Here is a 22,933-nt window from a genome sequence, read left to right as displayed (position 1 = left end):
TGGGCCAGCTCCACACGGGTCAAGGAGGCCCGGGGTTTGAACCGCTGACCTCCCATGTGGTAGACGGACGCCCTAACCACTGGGCCAAGTCCGTTTCCCATAAATACTTGCTTTTAATTGAGGACTGGAGAAAAGATATATTTTTGTATACTTCATTTTCCTTTAACCCTTTCTCTTTTTTTTTGGTCTTTATTTATTTTTTTAATATTACATTAAAAAAATATGAGGTCCCCATATACCCCCCACCCCCCTCACCCCACTCCTCCCCCCATAACAACAATCTCCTCCATCATCATGAGACATTCATTGCATTTGGTGAATGCATCTCAGAGCACTGCTGCACCTCATGGTCAATGGTCCACATCATAGTCCACACTCTACCACGTTCCACCCAGTGAGCCATGGGAGGACATACAATGTCCAGTAACTGTCCCTACAGCATTACCCAGGACAACTCCAAGTCCTGAAAATGCCTCCACATCTCATCTCTTCCTCCCATTCCCTACCCCCAGCAGCCACCGTGGCCACTTCCTCCACACCAATGCCACATTTTCTTCGATTACTAATCATAATAGTTCATGAATAGATTATCAATAAGTCCACTCTAATCCATACTCTATTCCTCCATACTGTGGACCTTGGAATAGTTGTGTCCACTCCACATCTATATCAAGAGGGGGCTTAGATTCCACATTGATGCTGGATGCAATTCTCCAGCTTTCAGTTGCAGGCACTCTTGGCTCTCTGGTGTGGTGGCTGACCTTCTTCACCTCCATTTAGGTGAGTGGGGTAAGTCCAATAAACCAGAGTGTAGGGGTTGCAAGTCTGTTGAGGCTCAGGGCCTGGCTATCACATGGTCAGTACAGAGATTCAGGTCCCCTGGGTATACATTAAACTCCAGCACCAACTACAGTTCCGGTAAAAGTAACAGGAGAGGCTTGTGGACAAAGATCACATCTGAGTCCAGCTCCGTCACACAGAAGCACAAACGCCAAAGAAGGGCCAACTGACATGGCACTGAACTCCATCTGCCATGACCCTAGAACCTGTGGGTCTCTGTAGCCCTCCAAGGAACCAATACCTGAGGTTGTATCTACTTTATCTGTCTCCGGGACTCTGCACAGGTTTGCATAAGGGCGACCCCTCTGATAACCCCTCGGCTCTTTTTGGAGACTCATAGCCATATAAACTCATTTGTCCTTTCCATTTCCCCCTTGATTCAGGTCAAAAGGCATTTTTAACTCCTGGTATTATATGTAGACTGAGATATTCTGCTGGTCCAAGTTGACCCTTTATTCAAGGTCATGTCCTTGAGCCACCTGGAGGGCTCCACAGGCAGGCTTCCTTCAGACAAATTTTGCCTCACATCACCATTTCAAAACTCTATAGGGGCTTCTTCCTCCATCCTACCTTAGTTTCCCTCAAACTGTTTGGTCTAGTTTTTTCTTCCTGAATCAGAAGTTTATCCTGTCTCTGATCGGAGATGATTGACCTTTAGCTAAAATCTGGACATCCAAAGTTACAGATGCACCACCCTTGTAGACCATGCAGTTCTTGTAGGGTCTTCTCAGTGTAAACCGCACATCTTCCAGGTCAAACACCTGCCTCTTTCACGTTTTCTCACTGCCTCGTTTATTTGTATGCTTATCTCTAACTGGCACAACTAGCCAAGACCAATTTGGATTACAATGGCACTTTGGGGAGTTTTGGCATGAGTGGGATCTTTCATTTGAGAGGTACTTGAGAACAAAAATTAGGGATACTGTGAGGTTATTGTTTGTCCTGATTGTCTAAAAGAGACATCTCCTGTTTAACAAAGGACAGACATTGCCTGCTTCATTTCTATACTTCCGGGATTAATAATTGCTGGCTTTAAAAATCACCATTTCATAATATTGCCAAGGGCCCAAGGAATGTCACTCTCTTCTACATATGTATATGTCAAAGTCTGTTTTTATATTTCCAAATTTTCTTCCATCTTCCTGCAGAGAGCATATAATTAGACTTTTATAATGATAATTACATATTAATAAAAAGTTGACTCTCTTATTCTTTTCTTTTCCCCTGTTTTGTGAAACGTTAGAGACAAACTGATACAAAAAAATCGTTAAACTGTTTCACAAGCTCTCGAGGAATATCTACTCCAGATAATCAGTCAAAATTATCAGAGGAAAAAACGGAAAGTTATTTAAATGTGCTTCCCCCTGGAAAGCATATTTCCAAAATATGTAACCTTTGTTACCATGGTTACAAGATAAGAAAAGGATTTAATTTCAAGATAAGACTTTTTGCATGATTCAGAGTTTATAGAAATTATTTGAGCATATAAAACTAATGGTAGTCTAGTATTTTGGTTTGTCTAAGACCTGGATTACACTACTCATTCAAACTTCTTAAATTCTGTACATTGGTTTTAAAGTTAAATAAATTACCATTGTTTCCATAACATGTTTAAAATTAAAAATTCTGTGAGGGAAACGGATGTGGCTCAACCAACCGGGCTCCCGTCTGCTATATGGGAGGTCCAGGGTTCGATGCCCAGGGCCTCCTGGTGAGGGCAAGCTGGCCCATGCGGAGTGCTGGCCCACACTGGAATGCAGCCGCACGCAGGAGGGCCCCCTGCAGGTGAATGCGGCCCAGCGCAGGAAAGCTACCCCGCGTGGGAGTGCCAGCTGATGCTGAGAGCTGGCGCAGCAAGATGACACAAGAGACACAGAGGAGAGAAAATAAGATGACATAGCAGAACAAATTGCTGAAGAGGCACAAGAGAGTAATCGCCTCTCTCCCACTCCGGAAGGTGCCAGGATCGGTTCCCGAAGCCACCTAATGAGAATTCAAGCAGACACAGAAGAACACACAGCAAGTGGACACAGAGAACAGACAACAGGGGGAATGGCGAGGGGGGAGAAATAAAGAAATTTTTAAAATAAATAAATAAATTTTAAAAATTACATGAATAAACCTATATTAAAATAAATATTATAATAATAATAGATGTCTTTTTATAAAAGTCTTAAAATTCAATAAAGGTATAGACTATATCAGTTAAATAGTGATTTTCAAATCTTTAACTAACTCTAAAAACTTAGATCTACTTAAATAATCTTGAGTGCCTGGAGAGTCTCTTAAAGAAAAGATACAAACACTGGTAACTAAATAGAATTTTAGTAATAAAATATGCAAATGTACTTGGATGATATATATGTGTTCATGTGTATATTTATGTATTATTTTTGCCTCATCAAAATTGTTAAAATGATATGAATTAACTGCTATAGAGAAAAAACAGCTAATTAGCTTTTGGGTTTTTTTTTTTTGTATGGAGGAAAGAAAAATTGGTTAATTGGTTTAAGATATTAATTAATGTAAATGATGAGCTATATAAAGTAAAATAATTCCAGAGGAATACGAATAGGTGTACAAGATCATGGATATAAATTTCTATGCCTTTTTAAAGAAAGTTGTTAATGTTCATTCAGATTGTAAATTTAATGATTTACATTGTTTTATTTAATATACTGATGTTAGCTTTTGCTAAAAGCTTTATATTATTATCTACTTCTATGTTTATACATCTACATGTGCCTAAATACTTATAATTAAGGTATGTTGATAAATCCCTCATTATAAATTATTATATGAATAATGTACCACATAAGTAAAACTAGAATTTCAATATTTTAAAAAGTAAAAAGAAATCCAAATTCTTGAAAACTAAGTATAAAGAAACTTTAAGTAAACTCTCAAATGATTTTTTTTTTTTTTTAGTTTGTAAAATCCATACTCCCAAAGTTATTAAAGCTTACAATTGCATTAAGAGTTTGGGGAGGGAAGTGGATTTGGCTCAATGGAGAGAGCATCTGCCTACCACATGGGAGGTTCAGGGTTCAAACCCAGGGCCTCCTGACCTGTGTGATGAGCTGGCCCACGCGCAGTGCTGCCGTGCGCAAGGAGTGCGGTGCCATGCAGGGGTGTGTCCCACCTAGGGGTGTCCCGTGCGTAAGGAGTGCTCCCTGTAAGGAGAGCAGCCCAGCGCGAAAACAGTGCAGCCTGCCCAGGAGTGATGCTGTACACACAGAGAGCTGACGCAGCAAGATGATGCAACAAAAAGAGACACAGATTCCCGGTGCCGCTGACAAGAATACAAGCGGACACACAAGAACACACAGCGAATGGACACAGAGAGCAGACAAAGGGGCAGGGAAAGGGAGAGAAATTTTAAAAATAAATAAATAAATCTTTACCAAGAAAAAAGTTTGGGGAACTCTGTTTATGTCTGTCCTTCCCCATGGCCTAATCCACAAACCCTCAGTTTTGCTAGGTTTCTCGATCTTCCTCCTTTCCCAAATCCAATAAATCACCATGCCCTCTTTTTAATCTCACCTTTCTCAGGCACATCTTCTCCTTTATAGTCTCACAGCCCCTGAAGTGATTTAACCTGTCTTGTTCACAGCACGGCAACAGTCTTTTCATTCATCGTCCTTAGGCCAATCTTATCCCTTTGAAGTGCCTTCCTCACTGTGACCAAAGTCGTCTTTCCAGAAATAAAATAAACCGGGGAGCAGATGTGGCTCACGCAGCTAAGCACCACCTCCCATGTGGGAGGTCCCAGCTCAGTGCCCCGTGCCTCCTAGAGAGAAACAAAAACAAACAAGCAAGCAAATGAAAAGACCAACTGAGGGGAGTTGATGTGGCTCAGTGGCTGAGCCCTGGCTTCCTACATACGAGGTCCCAGGTTCAGTCTCCGGTCCCAGTACCTAAAAAAAAATTCTTTTGACCTCTACTAATGAACTACGCTAAAAAGCAGGATTCAAAGTTCCAGGTTTCTCTTATTCTGTTAGGTTTCTTTCAGATGTAAAATGAATTCATTAAATGCTATCCATATTAAATTACAAGAAATAATTCTACTGAACCACAGGCTTTGAACAGGTAACTAAATATTTTTATAAAGATGGCTGTGATTTATGAAATCCAGTCATGTGTTTAGCATTGTTATCCTATGTGATTAAAAGGCAAACATTTCCACAGAACCATGAAGCATGCCACGCCAGACTAAAAAATTCTACAGACATCAAGATTTTATATGAAAGAACCATTTCAGAAGATTATATGGATTTTTTTCCTTCCCAAAAGATGAAATGAAGATCTGTTTTAAATATTTATTTCAAACATTAAAGGAAAGCCACTGAGTTCTATTTCATTAAGAAGATTTTTTCAGCCCAAAAAAAGTTTGCCTCGCAATTGGGGGAAATCAGACTAAACTGAATGTTTGATCAAAAAACGTCGGGTGCCTCACAACGGATGAGACAGTCTAACGAGGAGCTGAATTGGGATCTGAATTGATTTTTCATTATCCTTTCATTTCTTGGAAGTTGTTTGAGTTTGCTGAAGGCTGCCAAGGCAATATACCGGAAATGGTTTGGCTTGTACAATGGGGATTGATTGGTTTAAAACCTTACAGTTCTGAAGCCAAGAAAAATGTCCAGATCAGGGCTTCATCAGGCCGTGCTTTTCTCCCTGAGGACCAGCTGCTGTTGCCTCATGATTCTCTCTTCAGGCAAGGCCCACGGGAGGCCCCTGGTGGTGTCGGCATATTCACTCCGTTTATAAAGCACTCCAGTAAGAGGATTAAGACACACCCCAGGCTGCTCCTTACTGGAGTAATCTAATCAAATGCCCCTGAATTGAAACTAATCTAATCAAAAGGTTGACAATAGAAGAAATCACCAGTGAAGTCAGTCAATCTTTTGAGACAAAGAAATATGAGAACACAACTTATCAAAACGTAGGGGACAGCGCAAAAGCAATCTTGGGAGGGAACGTTAGAGCCTTCAATGCCGACGTGAAAGAACAAGAAAGAGGTAAACGCAAAGATTGAACTGAGCGCCTAGAGAAACTAGGAGAAGAGCAAGCCAATCCCAAAACAAGCAGGAGGAAAGAAAAAAAGAAAGATGAGAGCAGAAATAAACGAAATTGAGAACAACCACCACAAACAATAGAGCAAATCAACAAAACCCAAAGCTGGTCCTTTGAGACAAACCCCTAGCCAGAGTAACCAAAAACAAATGAGAGAAGATGCAAATCATTGGAATCAGAATTGAATGAAAGAGGGGACGTTGTGATTGACCCCACAGAAATGAAAAGGATCGCAAGAGGATATTAAGAGAAGCTGCATGCCAACGAAGTAGACAACCTGGATGAAATGGACAAATTCCTAGAAAAGCACAGACCACCTACACTGACGCTATGAGAAACAGAGTATCTTAACAGACTGTCACAGTGAAAGAGATTGAATCCATCATCCCAAATCTCCCGGCCAAGAAGAGTCCAGGGCCAGATGGCTTCACAGGTGAATTGTACCAAGCATTTAGAAAAGAATGAATGCCAATCCTGTTTAGACTCTTCCCAAAAATTGAAGAGGAGGGAAAATGACCCAAGACAGTTGATGAAGCCAACGTCAGCCTAATACCAAAGCCAGGTGAAGATACCACAAGGAAAGAAAATTAGAGACCAATCTCTCTAAGGAACATCAACACAAAAACTCTCGACAAAATACTTGCCAATAGAATCCAAGAGCATATCAAAAGACTTATACATCACGGCCAAGTGGGATTTATTCCTGTGACTGCACGTCTGGTTCAACATAAGGAAATCAATCCAAGAGGAAAAACACATCACCCTCTCAATCGATGTGGAAAAGGCATTTGACAAAATCCAGCGTCCTTCTTCAGATACAAACTTCAAACAATAGGAATAGAAGGAAAATTCCTGAACATGATAATGGGTGTAGGTGGAAAACCCGCAGCCGTGATGTGCTCATGGACTGGAAGAATAAATATCATGAAGATGTCAATCTTTCCCAAACCAATTTATAGATTCAATGCAGTACTGACCAAAATTCCAACAGCCATTTTACAGAATCAAAAAAGGCCATTACCAAATTCATTTGGAAGGGAAAGTGCATCCAAATAGGCAAAAGCATTCTGAACAAGAAGAGCGACATGGGAGGTATTTCACTGCCTGGGCTTCAAAGGTATTACAAAGCTACAGTGGTCAAAACAGGAAGGTAGCGGCATCGAGATAGACACATCTATCGGTGGAATACAACAGAAAAACACCCTCACCTCTACTGTCAACTGGTTTTTGACAAACCTACCAAGGCCGTGCTAACAGGACATAATGGGTTCTTTGATGAATGGTGCTGGGGGAACTGGATGTCTATAACCAAAAGAATGAAAGAGGACCCTATCTTACTCCCTACACAAGAATCAACTGAAAGTGGATCAAAGACCTAGATAGAAAGCAGATACAAAAGACCTAGAAGAAAATAGAGGGAAGCATCTTCAAGACCTTGTAGTAGGTGATGGTTTCTGTGACCTTATACCCAAAGCGCAGGCCACAAGACAAAAAAAAAGATAAAAGGGACGTCCGCAAAATTAAACCCTTGTGCACCTCACAGGCCTTTGTCAAAAGGGTGAAAAGGCAGGTGACTCAATAGAGGAAGATATTTGGAAATCACATGTCTGGTAAAGGTCTAATATCCAGGATCTATAATGAGACGTTTACATCTCAACAATAAAAGGAGAAACAATCCAATTTAAAAATGAGCAACAGACTTGAGTACACGTTTGTCCAAAGAAGAAATACAAATGGCAAAAAACCACATGGAAAAAATGCTCAAGATCTCTTCTGATTAGAGCAATGCAAATCAAAACCCACAAGGACTTATCATTTCACACCTATCAGAATGGCCACTATTCCCAAAGACAGAACTCCACGTGCTGGAGAGGCTGTGGAGAGATAGGAACACTTCTTCCCGCTTGGCTGGAGGCAATGCAGGACGGTCCAGCCACTGTGGAGGACTGTTTGGCAGTCCCTCAAGAAGTTGAAAACAGACTTGCCATGTGACCCTGCAGTACCACCACTGGGTCTATAGCCAGAAGAACCGAGAGCAGTGACACGAACAGACATCTGCACGTCAATTTTCACAGAGGCATTGTTCATGATTGCCAGAAGCTGGAAACAACACAGGTGTCCATCGATGGATGAGTGGACAAACAAGCTGGTGAATTCATTCGAGGAAAAGTTAGGCAGCAGTAAGAAGACATGAATTGTAAAGAAGAAGACAATGCGAATGACCCTGGAGGAGATTCTTTTAAGTGAAGTAGGCCAGACGTAAAAGGGCCAATGCCACAGGATTGTGTTATGATGAACCAAATAGACTGTGTAACATACTGTACGATAAACAACAATTTTACGTAGCCAGTCCATTTAATTGAGAGTTGTACAGTTTTATTCAATTGTGCTTGCTTTTTCCTTTTTAAACGATTGCTTCTATCTGCAATTCTTAAGTGGACAAGATAGAGTTAGAAATAATCAAGGCAATGGGAAGCCTCTGGCAGGATTGGTGGCACAGCCGCCATGTCTGACTTTGGTCTCCTTTCCACCTCATCACTGGCCAGACGGAGACAGCAGCCCAGGAGCGCAAGTGGGTCTCCTCAGACCACACGGCCCCCCAGCCCTGTGTGGAGTGGACTCGGGGCTCCGTCCGTCCCCTTCCTGCTTCTCCTGTGTCTGAGTGTGGGCATTCGCTCGGTGTGAAACCAGACTCCGGGACTCACAGACGTGATGCTGTCCCGGGAAGCCGATGCTAGAATGGATCCCACTGTGTGGTGAGGAGACTGGGGGTGGGCCCCAGTGACTAGCCTGGGCTCCCCAGAATGGAAAGGATGGAGCAGCAGGCTCTGAACCCAAAGCGGGGGCCCGAGCCACCCGCGGCCTTCCCAGGGAGCTGTGGGGGAGACGTCTTGGCAGAACGCCATCCAGGGAACAAGGCGATCCAGGAGGGGATGGACAGACAGCCGTGCAGAGGGACTTCGGCGGGGTTCTGACAGTTGAAGGGCCCAGAGGAAATGACCTCAGGAGGTGACCTCACTTCCTCGGTGACAGAACTTGGAATCCTGGTAACCAGGCACCCAGATTCCACAGGCAGCCCCTTCCCAGCTCACTTGGTAGGAGACGCTCGAGAGAGCAACATGTTCCCCTGCTGCGTTGTGCGACCCCGAGGCTCCAGCCTCAACCAAACTGGAAATGCATCCCCTTGCCATCGCTTCCGACATTGGCTCAGGCCTCAGTCATGGAGCCGCTGGCCATCGGCACCCAGGAGGCACCCAGAGGTGACACGGGGTGGTCCAGGGGAGCTGGTTGAGTACAGGCCACTGCTGTGCTCCTCCTGGGCAGCCCCACATCCATCCTCTTCCCAGGCTGTGGGGGTGTGGACAGGGGGACCACTGCGGGCAGGAGCGGCTGTCAGGGTTGGGGACCCAGAGGGCCTTCCCTGTCCCCTGCCAGGTCACGGGCAGGGGTGGGAAGAGGCAGCTTGGGGACATCCATGTGGACCATGTCTATCCTGAGCCTCGAGCTCCCCTGTACTCTCCACCGGGCTCGGAGGAAGGCAGAGCCCACCTGAGCCTGCCCTGGGCCCTGGCCTGATGGAGGGCCAGCTTCCCCTGCGGGGGAGGACAGGCCCCTTGCTGACGCCCCTCGGCCCGGCCGCCGGGCACTGTGTTAGCAGAGCTCCACGCAGGTGGTCGGCGAGGAGCTGGATGAGGGGCTGGTCTACACCGGCTCTCTGAGGAAGGTGCTGGCCCATCTGGGCCCCGGCCAGGGCCGGCGCTGGGTCCAGGTGAGAGCAGGCGCCAATGGGGGGCCCGAGGCAGCCAGGGAGCACCCCGGGGCTGTGTTCCACCTTGAACCCCCCTGCACGCTCTTCAGGGCTTTCCCACCCTAGTGGCCCCATATCCTGCTTCCCAAGGAACCTGGGACCCCCCCCAGCCCCCCAGCACACTGCCACTGCACAGACGGGAGAAGGTCACTGCACACGTGCAGAGGCGGGGACAGGGTCTTTAGCGCAGGATTCCCGTCAGGGCCGGCTGGAGGGTGGCCAACGGCACCCCCTTGTTCCTCTGGCCCCGGGACAGTGCAGTCCTGAAGGTGGTCTCCTGGCCAGGAGGGTCTGCAGTTCCCCAGGGTCTGCTCAGCCCCTCGGCCCTGCAGGGGCCTTTCTCCCCCAAGGACCCTCCAGGCACCCATCCTTTCAGGCCAGGGGCCTCGCCTTGCAGGTGTCGGCTCCCCTGCGGTCAGTGGGAAGGCCGAGGACCTTTCTCCACTAGGGCCTGCACGGCCCCTCACAGGACGTCACTCAGGGCTCGGGGCAGCAGGTGGCCCTGGCCATGCCCGGCTGGGTCCAGGCGCTGCGTCTGACCACACTGCCCCCTCTGTCCCACCCCAGAGGAAGAACGAGGGGGCCCCCGCGAGGGGGGAGAGCCGCGCCGTCCGCACGGTCCAGGCAGGCCGCTGGGAGGCCCTGGCGGAGCACCTGGTGCCCGCCTGGCAGGAGGGCGACCTCGACTACATCCACACCTTCCTGGGGACCTACCGCGTGTTCGCCTCCACCAAGCAGGTCCTGGACCGGCTGTTCCACCGGTGAGCACCCGCCCCACCAACCCCCTGGGCTGTTGCGCCCCCACGCGCTGGGCGTCTCAGAAACACCACTGCCCCCGCTGGCCTCAGTTTCCTCCTTGGGAAGGGGGCGCCCTGAGGACCAGCCCCCAGGGCTGGTTGTAGGACAGACTGGGAGGGTCCGTGGGAAGGGCTGCCCGAGTCTGACTCCTGGACAGGGCGGCTGGAGGTGCCGGGCTGCTCCCGGGCAGGACTTCCCTCTGCCCAGGGGAGAGGCTCTCGGCCTCGCCCCCTTCGCATCCAGTTTTCTCATTTCTCAGGGAGGTCTGCGAGCCCTTTCGGGCCTCCGACCTCGGTGTGGTCAGAGCAGGGATCCCTGTGGGCTGCCAGAGGGCTCCAGGCCCACCCCGGGTCTGAGGAGGTGCCACTGGGGGCTCCCCCTTCCCCTGGTAGCCGGCATGTGTCTACTCGGTGCACGCGCTCCCTTCGGCACCTGGCTCCATGCAGCGGACACGGCAGACCAAAGCTGCTGCCTTCTGGGTGCCTTTGGAGGGGGGGCCGCCGGCAATAGACCGACCCATCTTCAGCAGGGGGGACACTCAGCCAGCAGCTGTGACAGGCTCATGGTCTCCCCTAGGTATGGAGGTGACCTCGGTGGGAGGGGCGAGCCTCGAGGACGCCTTGACGTGAAAACATAGGTGCACCTTGGGTGAGGGCGAGGGGCTCTCGTGCCCAGACCCCATCGTGGGGAGTCGGGTGGTGGGTGACCGGTTAGGACTGGGCGGGGCCTGGGGCCACGTGTCCTCCGTCTCCTGGAAGGCTGAGTCCAGAGGGCTTCCCCCTCCCCTTGCCAAGGAGTAAGGAAGCAGAGGTGGGGTCCTGGGGCACTGTCTGCACAGGTGGCCTGGGGGCTCATTCCCCAGAGAAGCCCACCTGTCCTCCGCCCTCTCCCAGCCCCCAGACCCCTAATACCACCTCACACAGACCCCCGACGGAAGGTGGTGAGCGGCCTGCTGCCAATCTGCTGGGGGCCTCAGTCCTGTCTGCCTCCTGCAGGGGTGGCGGGGGGAGGGGGTGGGCAGTGTCCATGGGAGGGGGAGACACACACGACACCAGGCGGAAGATGAGGCAGCTCCTCGGGCAGACGCTCCTGGGTGGGGCCATGAGGGCCTGGGGCAGGAGGACAGGCCCTGGCCCCTCCGCACTCACCCGGTGCTGAAGCTCCTACTGTGTGTCAGCACTGCGCTGTGGCCAGGCCAGAGCCCTTGCTGTCCTCATGGACTTTGTGTGGAGCGGGAGGGTCCCTGGGGGCAGCGTGGAAGGCAAGGCCGGCGTTTGACCGTGCTGGCCCCCCCCTGCCCTCAGCACCCTCTGCGCCCTGCTGGGCACCTGGATGGGCCAGTACTGGGAGGACTTCCTGCAGCCTCCGGACTCTCCCTGCCTCCAGCTGCTGGCGGCCCACGCCCAGGAGCACCCGCCGAGCTCTGGCCCGCAGTGCCGTGTCACGCTTCTGCTTGCGCAGATGAGACACCCGGAGCCCACAGAAGCAGAGCTGGAGGGTGAGGGGGCCTCGGGGTGGGGACACGTGAGCTTGTGGGCCGGGGGCAGGGATTGCACCGCAGAGGCAGGAGCCAGCAGAGGCTGCCCTCGGGCTGCGAGCAAGACGGAGCCCCAGACATGTCTCCTGGGAGCCTGCAGCAGGGAGCACTTTCCTGGGCAGGATCTTCCCCTCGAGGGAGTGGGATCTTCTGTTTTGGAATGACACTTGGAGCCATTCATGGTGGGGAAACTGCCTCTTGTTCAGCTCCTGTGTCAGCTCCAGAGCCACCGATGCCTCCAGTGCGACCACCAGTGCCAGTTCCATCCCCTGCAGTTGACACAGGTCCGGAGCCAGAGTCGGCTCCATTACCACCCAGACTGCCAGCTGGCGAGATGGCGCCAGCACCTGCCGTGCAAATAAAGCCTGATGCATTCCGCGCCATGGCGCCAGCTCCTGAGCTGCAGGTGGCTCCAGCACCACCACCGCTGCCCCCTGCAGAGATGGGGCCTGTGCCCTCCCTGGAGCTCGACCATCTGACCCGGTCAGCCGGAGCACCTGCTGAGGAGCCGCGGGCAGCTGCAGCACCATCAGGAGCAGGACCTGCAGAGCCGGAGGCACATCCAGCTCCACCTGCCTCGCCGCCGCACCACGGATCGGCACTGCCCGCTCTCGAGGGAGAGCCTGCTCCTCCAGCAGCAGAAGCGCTGGCTTGCGAGCTGGAAGGTGCCTCGGGGCCACCTCCACTGCCACCTGTGGAGGGAGCGCCAGTGCCCCCTGCGCAGGCAGAGCCGGCCCCATCTGCAGGGGCAGCCCCATCCGCACCACCAGCTGGCAAGGGGGAGGCGGTCCCACCGCCACCTCTGGTGCTGCCTGCACAGGTCGCTCCAGTGCCCACTCTGGAGCTCCAGCCGGTTCAGGCACCTTCAGGAGCAGCGGCTTTCGAGGGGGAGGTTTGTCTGGCAGCAGCACCTGAGCCACAGCCAGAGCTCAGCTCAGCAGCAGGGCGGGCTGCCCCCCCACAGCCTTCCTGCCCCTGGCCCGGGCCCTGCGGGGACGGTCTGCGTGAGCAGAAGCCTGAGCTCCTGTCTTTCCCTCCCGAGCTGGTGGCAGAGCAGCTGTCGCTCATGGATGCGGTGAGCAGCTGGGCTCGGCAGGGTGGAGCTGGGGGGGACCTTCCTCCCAGGACCTGCCACCCCAGCCTTCCCCACCTTGATCTCGAATTCTGGGATCTGGGTCCAAACCCTGCTCCCCTGCTGGCCTTGTTCCCTGGGCAAGTTTCTTGAGTCCAAGTCCACACTTGGGTCTCTGGAGAGGAGACCTAGGACACTAGCTGTCCCTTGCACATGCACTGCTGTGACGATGACCCCAGCCAGGGTCCTGAGGGCCTGCGGGATCTGAGCTGGGGGCGGGTGTGGTTGGCTGACTTGCCCTCCTCCCCAGGAGCTGTTCAAGAAGGTGGTGCCCCACCACTGCCTGGGCTCCATCTGGTCCCAGCGCCACCAGAAGGGCAAGGAGCACGTGGCGCCGACCGTGCGCGCCATCATCAGCCAGGTCAACCGCGTGGCCAACTGTGTCATGGCCACCTGCCTCGGGGACCCCAGCATGAAGGCCGCAGACAAGGCCAGGGTGGTGGAGCACTGGATTGAGGTGCCAGGGTGCGTGCCGGGGCCCTCTCTGGACTCCTGGAGCCCCCTGCGCTCTGGTGGGCTCTCGGCCTCCAGGCCCTGCCCTGCCTGGAGCACAGCCCTCCTCCCTCCTCACGTCTTCCCCAGGCTCTTCCCTCAGATGGAGCGTGGGGGTCCCGCTCTGGGGCCCCGGCTCGCCCTCAGGGGCTCCGTGGGGGTCTCTCATCCAGAGGGGGAGGTCAGCCGAGAGGGCTGGCACAGGAGCAGGGCACGCTCAGACCACCCCTCACGGCCCATTCTTTCTCCCTCCCCAGGAGTGCCGAACCCTCCGCAACTTCTCCTCAGGCCACGCCATCCTCTCTGCTCTCGAAAGTCACATGACTGGCCATCAGAGGAAGACATGGGGGGAAGTTTCCAGGTGGGCAGGCTTCTCTCCAGGGGACGCTGGGGGGGGACCAGGGGCCCCGCGGGAGGCTGGGCATCGCCCTGCAGGGTGTCTGGAGGCAGCGGGATCCGGGCAGGGGCCGGGTGGGCTGGGGCGCCAGGTCTCGCCAGGACCTGAGGTCAGCTGTTGGGCGTCACCACTGGTGCCAGCCGCGGTCAGGCACGGAGTCAAGCCAGATGAGCACGTCCAGGGTGTGCTGGTCAGCAGCCCGCTCTGTCCAGGGGACAGCTCCCATGTCAACAGCAGCTGCTCGTCAACTAGGAGTGGGGGTCCCCGCGGCGCCCACCTGAGAGCTCAGCTCCCAAGCCCATGCTGTCCTGCAGTGCTCAGAGCTGCCCAGTTTCAGCACCACCCACCCAGGCAGTCCGGGTCCCAGGACCCGGCTACGACCAAGTGGGTTGTGCCCTGGACGCTCCCACCCACTCCCACCTTTCTCCTTCCTTCTTGCCCTCCCCCAGGGACAGCTTCCGCCTCTTTCAGACACTGTCTGGGATTGTCTCCACTGAGATCAACGCCTCCCTGGGCAGCGAGCTGATCTCCCAGGTGAAGAGCAGGCAGGGGGGCCAGGGCTCAGGAGGGGGGCTTGTGAGTGTTTCCCTGGGTGTTTCTTTGCAAACATCCTCTCTGGCCTCTTCTGGAGGAAGATGAAGAGGGCTCTGCCTGGTTCGTGGGCAGGTGGGGGGCTGCCGGGCCATAGGCCAGGGTTAGTGCTCGGACGCGGTCGGGGGGGCTGGCATGTTCCAGGAGATGATGAACCGGCAGGATGAGAAGTCTCCATCCACGTGGGGGTCTCAGAACTGCGCCTCGTTTCGAATGGCTTGTGTCAGAGAGCTAGGAGAAGTCTTTGGGAGACGGGAAACCACGGCGGGTCCTTTCTGACTGAAACTAGAAGCTTCCACCTAGAAGACGCAGCACAACTTCGGCGTCCAGTACTGCAAGGACATGTGGTCCCAGCCGTGCAGCTGGAGGACGGGGTGCCCCTGCAGGCAGAACATGCCGAGTGGACCCCCGGGAGGAGGCGCCTGTGTGCGGGCCTCAGGCGGCCTTTGGGTTTTCGGTCCTGTGGGCTGGGGCAGGCAGGATCTGCTCAACTAGGCTTCCCGGGACAGCCATCCTCCAGCTCCACGGCTGGGACGACACGAGGCCCCTCGCACATCCACGCTCAGAGGCCGGGAGAAGCGGACAGCTGTTGGCAGTGGTGGGCTGTGGGGCGATGTCAGAGCAGACGAAGCCTCCGGCCAGAGGGAGCCGCCCGTCCTCGGCTCCTCGAGCGCATCCTTCCTTGGGCCTCCGGCTGAATGGAAGCATGAGCATCCAGCGGCGCCGCCCTCACGGCCAGCTGGCGGGGTTGACGGGAGAAAAGGAACGTGGCCGAGCGTTCCCGGGACTCCGAGTGGGAGGGCGGGATGGCCAGAGCGTCTGTGCCGCTGATGTGCACCCTCGAGGCCTCTGGACTCCCGAGAAGGGGTCAGGTATTTGTGGTCACGTCGCAGATGTCCACCCAGGCCCAGGGAGGCCAGGCCGCTTGCACCGGGCCCCCAGGGCACCTCAGGCACGTGGTGGCAGCAGATTTCCACCTGCCCACTTGGTCCAGGGGTCCAAGGCCCCAGGGACACTGACCCTGAGCCGCTCGATCCTGACAGGACGGGAACCCCGAGTTTGCCACCCTGGACATGAACCCCAAGAGAGCCCGGAAGCAGCAGGAGCAGCAGCAGGAGGGGTTGGGGGTGGCTCCTGCCAGGGGCCCAGGGCGGGTGGCCTCCAAGTCAGGGTGGGGCCCTCCTCCCAGCCATCCCTCCTGGGCCTCTGAGCCCGAGCAGCCTCCCTTCCATGTCTGTTCCCCTGGAAGCTTGAGGGCCGGGAGCCGAGGGAATCCTCGGGGACTAGTGGCAGCAAGTCAGAGCAAGAGCCTGGAAGAGCCGAGGCTGGGGGACTGGGTAGGGCGGGGTGTGGGCTTGGGATGGAAGAAACGCCGGTGCTGGGAGGGGACTGCAGGGGAGTTTGGGGTCCTTGGAGGCCGGGCGGAGGTCTTCGGGGTGACAACTGAGTGCCCGAGCGCGTGCTGGGGTGATGCTGGGTGGTCCTAGGAGTCTGAGGCTGTGGGGTGGTCAGGGCGGGGTGTCGGGGGCCCCCGAGCACCTGCACTCATCCCCACCCACTCCACACCACAGGGTGCCATCCAGGGCACTGTCCCATGGCTGGAGACATTCCTCACTCGGTTTTTGATAATAGACTCTGTCCTGCACAAGTTTCCGGATGTGAGTGAGCCGGGGGGCCTGGGCCACATGGGAAAGGGTCCCTGAGGCTTGGGAGGAGAGGCCGGCCCGAGCCCCGAGCCCTGAGCAGTGGGCACACTGCGTCTCCCGAGAGCCTCCCGGGCGCCCTGGAACTGGGTGCCGTGGACTTGGCGCAGCAGAGTGAGCGCAGGCTGGTCCCGGGGCATCTCTCCACTGTGGTCAGAGGCTGGGCTGGGCGGGCCCTGGGGCTCCCCTGGTGGGCCCCACTCCTGCGCCCACAAGCCTGCCTGGGTCCTTGCCTGGTCTGGGCTACCCTGTGCCCGTGGAACCCGCAGTTGTGCCGCGTGACAAGGGCTCAGGGGTGATGGGCACGGCAATGGCTGGGGGCCCCCTGGTGACGGATGTGACCTCTCTGCCTTCCAGGGGACCATGGTGAATTTTGAGAAGAGGAGGAAGGTGAGCAGCTGCAGCCAGCAGTGCGGGGGTGGGAATGGGGGTGGGGGCTGGACAATGAGAGCCTCCAGGCAGGGCACCCCCGGGCTGCAAGCAGCTTCCTGGAAGACTGCTGGGGAGTTGGAGGAGAAAAGACAGAGCCGACCCCTCCCTCGGGGGGGTAGGGGTTCACCTGGTGGAAGGTCGACTTCCTGGAGGAGGCCCTGTGTGAACTGAGCCCTGAGGGCAGGTAGAGCCCGGGAGGCAGGGGAGGGCTGGGGAACCCAGGGGCCCCTGGCCCCGGCTCACCGGGCAAGCCCACCCAGGCCTCGGCAGTGCCTCCTCCTCCGTCTGACCCTAGGAAGAGCAGCTGGTGGCCGAGCTGCAGAAGCTGCAGGCGCGCTGCGACCGCCTTGTGCCCGACGGGCGCTTCAGGGCCTGGTTTGAGGCCGTGGAGCAGCTCGGCCAGGAGGACAGGTGAGGCCAGGGGGGCATCAGGTCCCAGTGGGGGCGGGAGCACCCTGGTGGCTCCTGGGCCCGCGTAGGCCCTGCTGCCCGAGGAGGCTGGGGCACGCGGACACCAACTGCTGTGCGGACCCCAGGAGCCTGACAGCCGCCACCTGTCCTGTAGCCTCCTCCTGTCTCGTGAGAGGGAGCCACCACCCAAGGCGGCTAGTGAGAGCTTCCAGGCCCAACAGCCCCCAGAAGGCAGCGAGCCTTGGAGCGGAGAGTGAGTTCCCCCTGCAGGGCAGGCGAGGGTGGGCTCAGGGGAGCTCCAGGCTGAGCGTGGGCTGAGGGGGGCTGCCTGCCACTGAGCACCGGGATCCCAGCTCCACTCCCGACCAGCCCTGGGGCTGGGAGAGTCGCCCCCTCCCTGGGCCTGTTTCCTCCTCTGGGCAATGGGGTGGTGCTGCATGAGCTCTGGGGCAGTCGGAACCCCCTGGCTCCTCTTGATGGACCTAGGGCTTAACCGTGTGCAGATTTAGCAGGGCAGAGGTGGGCAGGCATGCCAGGGGAGGCCCCCAAGGTAAGCCAAGCCTCCATCCAGCTGCCAGGGCCCCGACGCTGAGTCCAGCGGCAGCAGCAGCACCGCCCACTCCAGCGTCCAGCTCCAGGGTGGCCGTGACCTGGGCGGTGGGGATGCCACGGATTCTCCTCACCCTCACGTGGCTGGCTCCTCCGGCTCTGCGGTGGAAATCCACCTGGACCACGTCCCGGAGGCCCAGGACAGCCAGGACGCAAAGGTGACTGCCCAGCCCTGCTCCTTAGGGCCCTCGAGCTCCCGCTGCCCCTCCTGTGCTGCTGGGCCCTCCCCGTGTCCACCAGGGGTGGAGTCTCGTTGACTCGTCCAGTCCTTCTAGAGCCTCCCGGAGCTTCTCGAGCAGCCTGGGCTGCCCCGAGGCTCCCGGCCTTCAGCTGACCTCCTGTCCCCCACAGCCGGGGCAGCCGACCTGCGCATCGTCTCGGATCGGCTCCACCATCACGTCAGCGTCGGGAGGAACGTCCTCTTCCTCCTCTATCCAAGCCAGGGCCACCCGGACCAGCCGAAAGCGCCATGACCCACGGCCGCGCTACAAACGGCACGTGGGCGACTGCTGCTTTGTCTGTGTCACCCTGGCCGAGGACAGCGGCCACAAGTTCCAGAGCATCTTGGTAAGCCGGACGAGTGGCCGCCCCCCGGGCCACGGTGGCTCAGGCAGTAGGCACCTGAGCGGTGCCGTGGTCCCTGCCTGCCGCCCTGGAGCAGACTTGCCAGTGGCTGGGGAAGGACAGACGGCCACGTCCAGGGGCAAGAAGAGCGTGTGTGAGACGGCAGCCAGGGCTCAGGACGGTGGACATAGGCAGGTCCGAGGAGGCGTGAGCTTGGCAGGCCAAGGAGCAGCCGCAAGGCCACGGCTGAAGGAGCAGGGGTCGGGAGAAGGGCTGGGGTCAGAGAGGCCTTGGGAGCCAGGTCCCATCAGGCCCTGGAGCTGCCGGACAGAGTGTGACTTTCTCAGGAGCCCCTGAAGGGTCAGAGCAGAGCAGGGACAGCAGGAGAGCTTTGGCCCCAGAGTGGACGGTGAGGCGGTGGGTGGAGGCACCGGCCAGTGAGGGGCTGCTGCCGTGACCCAGAGGGGAGGACGGGGTCTGCCGCAGAGCGGTGGCCGTGAATGTGTGAGCAGGGCCCAGATCCCGGATGGACGGGCAGATGGAGCCACCCCTGCTCCTCGGCCCAGAGGCTGCAGCCCTGCGGCAGTGCCCAGACAAACGGGCTGCACTTCTCTTGTGGCCAGGAGCTGACGTGCTTGTTCTAAGCTGTCACGGAGTGGCCCTTGGCCTGAGTCCTGCCTGCACCCGGGCCCTCGTGCTCAAGGCAGCTGTGGTCTAGACTTTGCTAAGCACAGCTGCCTCCTGGAGCCCAGGGCCTCCTGCGGGGCTGTAGGGTGTCTTCCAGCCTGCTCTCGGACAAACATCTGAGCTTGGACTGGATGTGTGTGTTCTGCCTGGGGTTCAGTGCTCGCGGAGGCCTCCTAGAGGGGCAGGGGCAGGGCAGGGGCCCTCCCCGAGGGCGAGCCGTCTCCTGTGATGGGGAGGGAGGAGGGACAGAGAGAGGCCCCGGGGTCACTCCACAGTCCCACCCTCTGCTGAGAGGCCACCCTTTGTCCCAGGGCTCTGGGAGACCCTAGCAGTTGTGCAGGCCGAGGAGCCAGGGGACGGGTTTCAGCCTGCAGGGCAGGGGATTTGGACCCTCCCTTGGAAACACCCTCCAGACAGAGGTGCAGGTTCTGGTAGGAGATGGGGTGAGGAATGACTGGAAAAGAGCCCTCACTCTGTGGAGTGTCCCCGGGGGAGCAAGAGAAGACAGGGAGGGCCCTGTCGACCCAACCCCGAGCAGAGGGGCCTCCTCGGGGTCTCTGGCAGCTGCGCCGTGGGGAGCCGGCTCCAGGACCCATGCCCTGAGGCCTGTCATTGACCCACCGCAGGTGACCAACCAAGACAGGGCTCCAGCCGTGATCTGCAAGGCCCTGGAAGAGCACGAGCTGGCTGGGGAGCAGGCCGCGGACTACCAGCTGGTGCAGATCCTCTCAGGAGATGGCAGTGAGTCGGGGCAAGTGGGGAGGGCGGGGGCGCAGGGGTGGGCGGGGACAGCACGGCCCTGGGCCGAAGGCATGAGGCCCTGCTCAGGAGGCCCGGTGTGGGGGTGCCCTCGGGGGGCTCGGCAGGCTGGTCCCGGGAGCGCTGGGCTCAGGGGCATGCGCTGGGCTGGAGAAGGCCAGTTTCAGCACCGCCATTCCCAGCAGGGAGGCAGCAGGGGCGCTTGGGGGACGAGGCGACTTCATGGCAGCTCCCCTCTGAGGCTGGCAGGTGGGAGTCAGAGTCGCTTTTGGAACAAGGGTCCCCCGCGTTCAGCTGTGCCTCTGCAGAGTCTTCCCTGGTCGTTCAGGGTGTCGTGCAGGCGGCTCCTCTGTGGTCCTGGAGTTGGACTGGGGAAGTCGGGTGCCCGGGCGAGGCCGGCTCTCGTGGGGACACAGAGGGTGAGGTTCGTCCGTTGCCCCGGAGCACGGCTGACCCCCCACTGCCCCTCCCCTGCCAGCGCTGCAGATCCCGGACGGCGCCAACGTGTATTACGCTATGGCGCCCTCGCCTGATTATCGGTTTCTTCTCCTGAGGAAGACGACGCCCCTGGATGCCGAGGTCAAGGAGAGGGCTCTCTCAGCCCTTCGCGGGAGTCAGCAGAAGGGACCCAGGTTCCGAAAGGGGAAACTGTAACTGGCCCCAGCAGCCCCCCAGCCTCAGGGCCCCCTTCCCTTCCGGGTCCACCTGGCCAAGTCGTTCTGCTGACCCCAACCACCGTGGGCCAGGCAGGGCAGGCGCTTCCCCAGGTTCCGAAAGGGGAAACTGTAACTGGCCCCAGCAGCCCCCCAGCCTCAGGGCCCCCTTCCCTTCCGGGTCCACCTGGCCAAGTCGTTCTGCTGACCCCAACCACCATGGGCCAGGCAGGGCAGGCGCTTCCCTCCCCAGCAACCAGTCTGGGCCACCCCCAGACTCCACTCACACCCCTGGGCCTGTCCCTCCCCTCGAAACACGGCTAGTCATAGGGAGGATCTTGAGAGATTGTCAAAGAACTCAACTGAGAATCAACAGCAACAAAGACTATCTATCTAAAGGGGAGGGGCAATACCTACCTTTGTCCTTAGTAGATGTTCAATGTGAAGGTTTTATTATTAAATTCTTGTTTCCATTATAGCCTGGGAGTTGAGTTTGGTTCTTGCATTTCCGTTGTTAATCGAAATGAGATACAGGCTCTCGCAGTGCTCAATCAAAGGAGAAATCCTGCAGAGCCATCCATGGATTTTAGAAGGGAGAAGCGACAAGAGCCAGCTGCCCCTCCCCGGGTTCCTGACGCCAACATGGGCATCCACAGCAGAGAGCGTTTCGGTGTTCCACCCCACGGGAGCCGAGAGCACCAGGAGGACCGTCGGGCTTAGACCATTCTCAAAGCCCATTTCCCGAGCCCGGGCAGGGCAGCGGCCGCCTTTCCACCACTTTGGAGGAAGAAGGAACCTTTCCCACTTCTTGCCTGAGGCTTTGCTTGCACACCAAATAGGAACTTGTCCTTTTCGAGGGCAAATGATAGGGTGACAGCAGCAGTAGGTAGGACAAGAAGGAGAACACAGCTGAGAATGTGGAATGGAAAGGGACAGAGGAGCAAACGAGGAGGATTCTTGGCCCCAGTGCAAGGGCAGGCAGACCCGGCCTCCTTAGTGCCCCTCAGGCCTCACGGTCCACGCTTGACCTTGGAGTGCCTGCTTTGCGATCCTCATCCCGGGCACCAGAATTCCTTTTTCCTAGGCGGGGACGGGGGTCTGAGCTGCAGCGTCCTGGGCTCCAGCTGGGCCTCCTTGGTGTCCACACCACCGCTTCCTGTGAACAAGTGCTTCCCCCTGCCGTGCCATTCCTTCCCCCGGAAAATCCCCACAGGCCCCGCCTCTGTGCGGGCTCCCTGGGGGCTCACCTTGCTGGCCAGGGCCTGCGGCAGCATGCAGGAGCTCTCGATGCCAAGACAAGAGCGCTCCTTCCTGGTGGCCAGAGACCCAGCGTGCCCTTTCCTGCGGGTCGAGGGGAAGGTGGGCCGAGCGGTCTGAGGTCCACACTCCCCGCCGTGTGGCCACTGCCTGGCCTCAGGAGGAGTTTGGCTCTGAGCGCTTCGAGCTGGCGGGACCCTGGGAGGGCTGCGTCCATCGGTCCACAACTCGGACATTGCTGATGTCATGGGGGTGTGGACAGGTCCTGTCGGGAGGGGGTGCAAGTCACGGCCTGCTGGGACCAACGACCACAGTCTTGCCCCGATTTCCCTCATGGCATGTTCGGTCGCTGAGCGGCTCCCTGTCCAGGTGGTGACAGGCCCCGTCCTGAGCTCCCCGTGGGCTCTAGCCTGGCTTCCCCATGACTGCTAGCTAAAGGGTGACGCCCTGGCTCAGCACAGAGCCCTGGAGCCTGCACCAGCCTCCCGCCTGCCCCAGGTGAGGGCCGAGAGGCCCCTTCCCTCTCAGTGATCAGGAAAGCCCAACACTCTCATCATCCACGTTCATCAGGAAATATTGGTCTCGAATGCACTTTCTCTGTCAATAAGAGAGTCTCGAGCTCCAGCGGTCACCGTGAGCTGCTGGTGCTGGATGCTCACCTCTAAAAGGGAAAGAGTCACTGATTGCCAGAGGGCTGCTGTGATACCAGTCATTGTCCCCCAACTCTCGTTCCGCCCTGGTAGTGGGGCTGGTTCCCTGGCTCCCTCACATCCTCTCCTACCCCACCTGGGGACAGGCTGGACATCCAGTTCAGGGGTCCCATCTGCAAACACAGGGGCCGGGAGGCCAAAGAGGAAGAGGAGGGGGCCGCCTGGCCTTGTCGTCAGCCACACTCCCCTGCCTGCCTCCAGGTGCCCTGCTCCTGGCTGTCCTCTGTGGGCGGCACCTGGGCCCCTTGACCGTGGGGAGGTGGCCAGATATCAGGTAGCCCCCCAACCCCCGCCCTCTTCACCCCCAGCTTCTCCAGGCTCTCCAAGCCTGCCAAGCCCATCAGCAGCATGGCCCCCCCACCCGGCAGTGTTCCAGGTGCCCCCAAGGTCCACAGGACCAGGGAAGCACTACGAGGGCTGGTGGCACTGTGTTGGCCGGTGCCTGCGAGCAGAGCCGTGGATGCATCACCCACGTGT

General features: G+C 56.8%; 1 protein-coding gene across 1 annotated transcript in view; it reads left to right on the top strand.

Annotated features, from left to right (window-relative positions):
• LOC101425147 (ral guanine nucleotide dissociation stimulator-like) overlaps positions 1-20,912 on the top strand; it is a 68,282-nt gene extending 47,370 nt beyond the window's left edge. Inside the window, exons 2-17 of the mRNA XM_071211865.1 lie at positions 9,575-9,685; positions 10,292-10,485; positions 11,827-12,020; positions 12,335-13,134; positions 13,442-13,660; positions 13,944-14,044; positions 14,530-14,614; positions 15,715-15,798; positions 16,243-16,329; positions 16,732-16,764; positions 17,102-17,217; positions 17,372-17,470; positions 17,789-17,984; positions 18,178-18,393; positions 19,704-19,818; positions 20,315-20,912. Coding sequence (XP_071067966.1) covers positions 9,575-9,685; positions 10,292-10,485; positions 11,827-12,020; positions 12,335-13,134; positions 13,442-13,660; positions 13,944-14,044; positions 14,530-14,614; positions 15,715-15,798; positions 16,243-16,329; positions 16,732-16,764; positions 17,102-17,217; positions 17,372-17,470; positions 17,789-17,984; positions 18,178-18,393; positions 19,704-19,818; positions 20,315-20,490 — 2,826 coding nt within the window. The 3' untranslated portion in view covers positions 20,491-20,912. The remainder of the gene's footprint in view (positions 1-9,574; positions 9,686-10,291; positions 10,486-11,826; positions 12,021-12,334; positions 13,135-13,441; positions 13,661-13,943; positions 14,045-14,529; positions 14,615-15,714; positions 15,799-16,242; positions 16,330-16,731; positions 16,765-17,101; positions 17,218-17,371; positions 17,471-17,788; positions 17,985-18,177; positions 18,394-19,703; positions 19,819-20,314) is intronic.
• The last annotated feature ends 2,021 nt before the right edge of the window (positions 20,913-22,933 follow it).

This window comes from Dasypus novemcinctus, chromosome 25 (assembly GCF_030445035.2).
Source record: "Dasypus novemcinctus isolate mDasNov1 chromosome 25, mDasNov1.1.hap2, whole genome shotgun sequence".
NCBI classification, from domain to species: Eukaryota; Metazoa; Chordata; class Mammalia; order Cingulata; family Dasypodidae; genus Dasypus; species Dasypus novemcinctus.
Note: the sequence above shows the minus strand (reverse complement) of the source record. Positions and strands in the feature narration are given on the sequence as shown.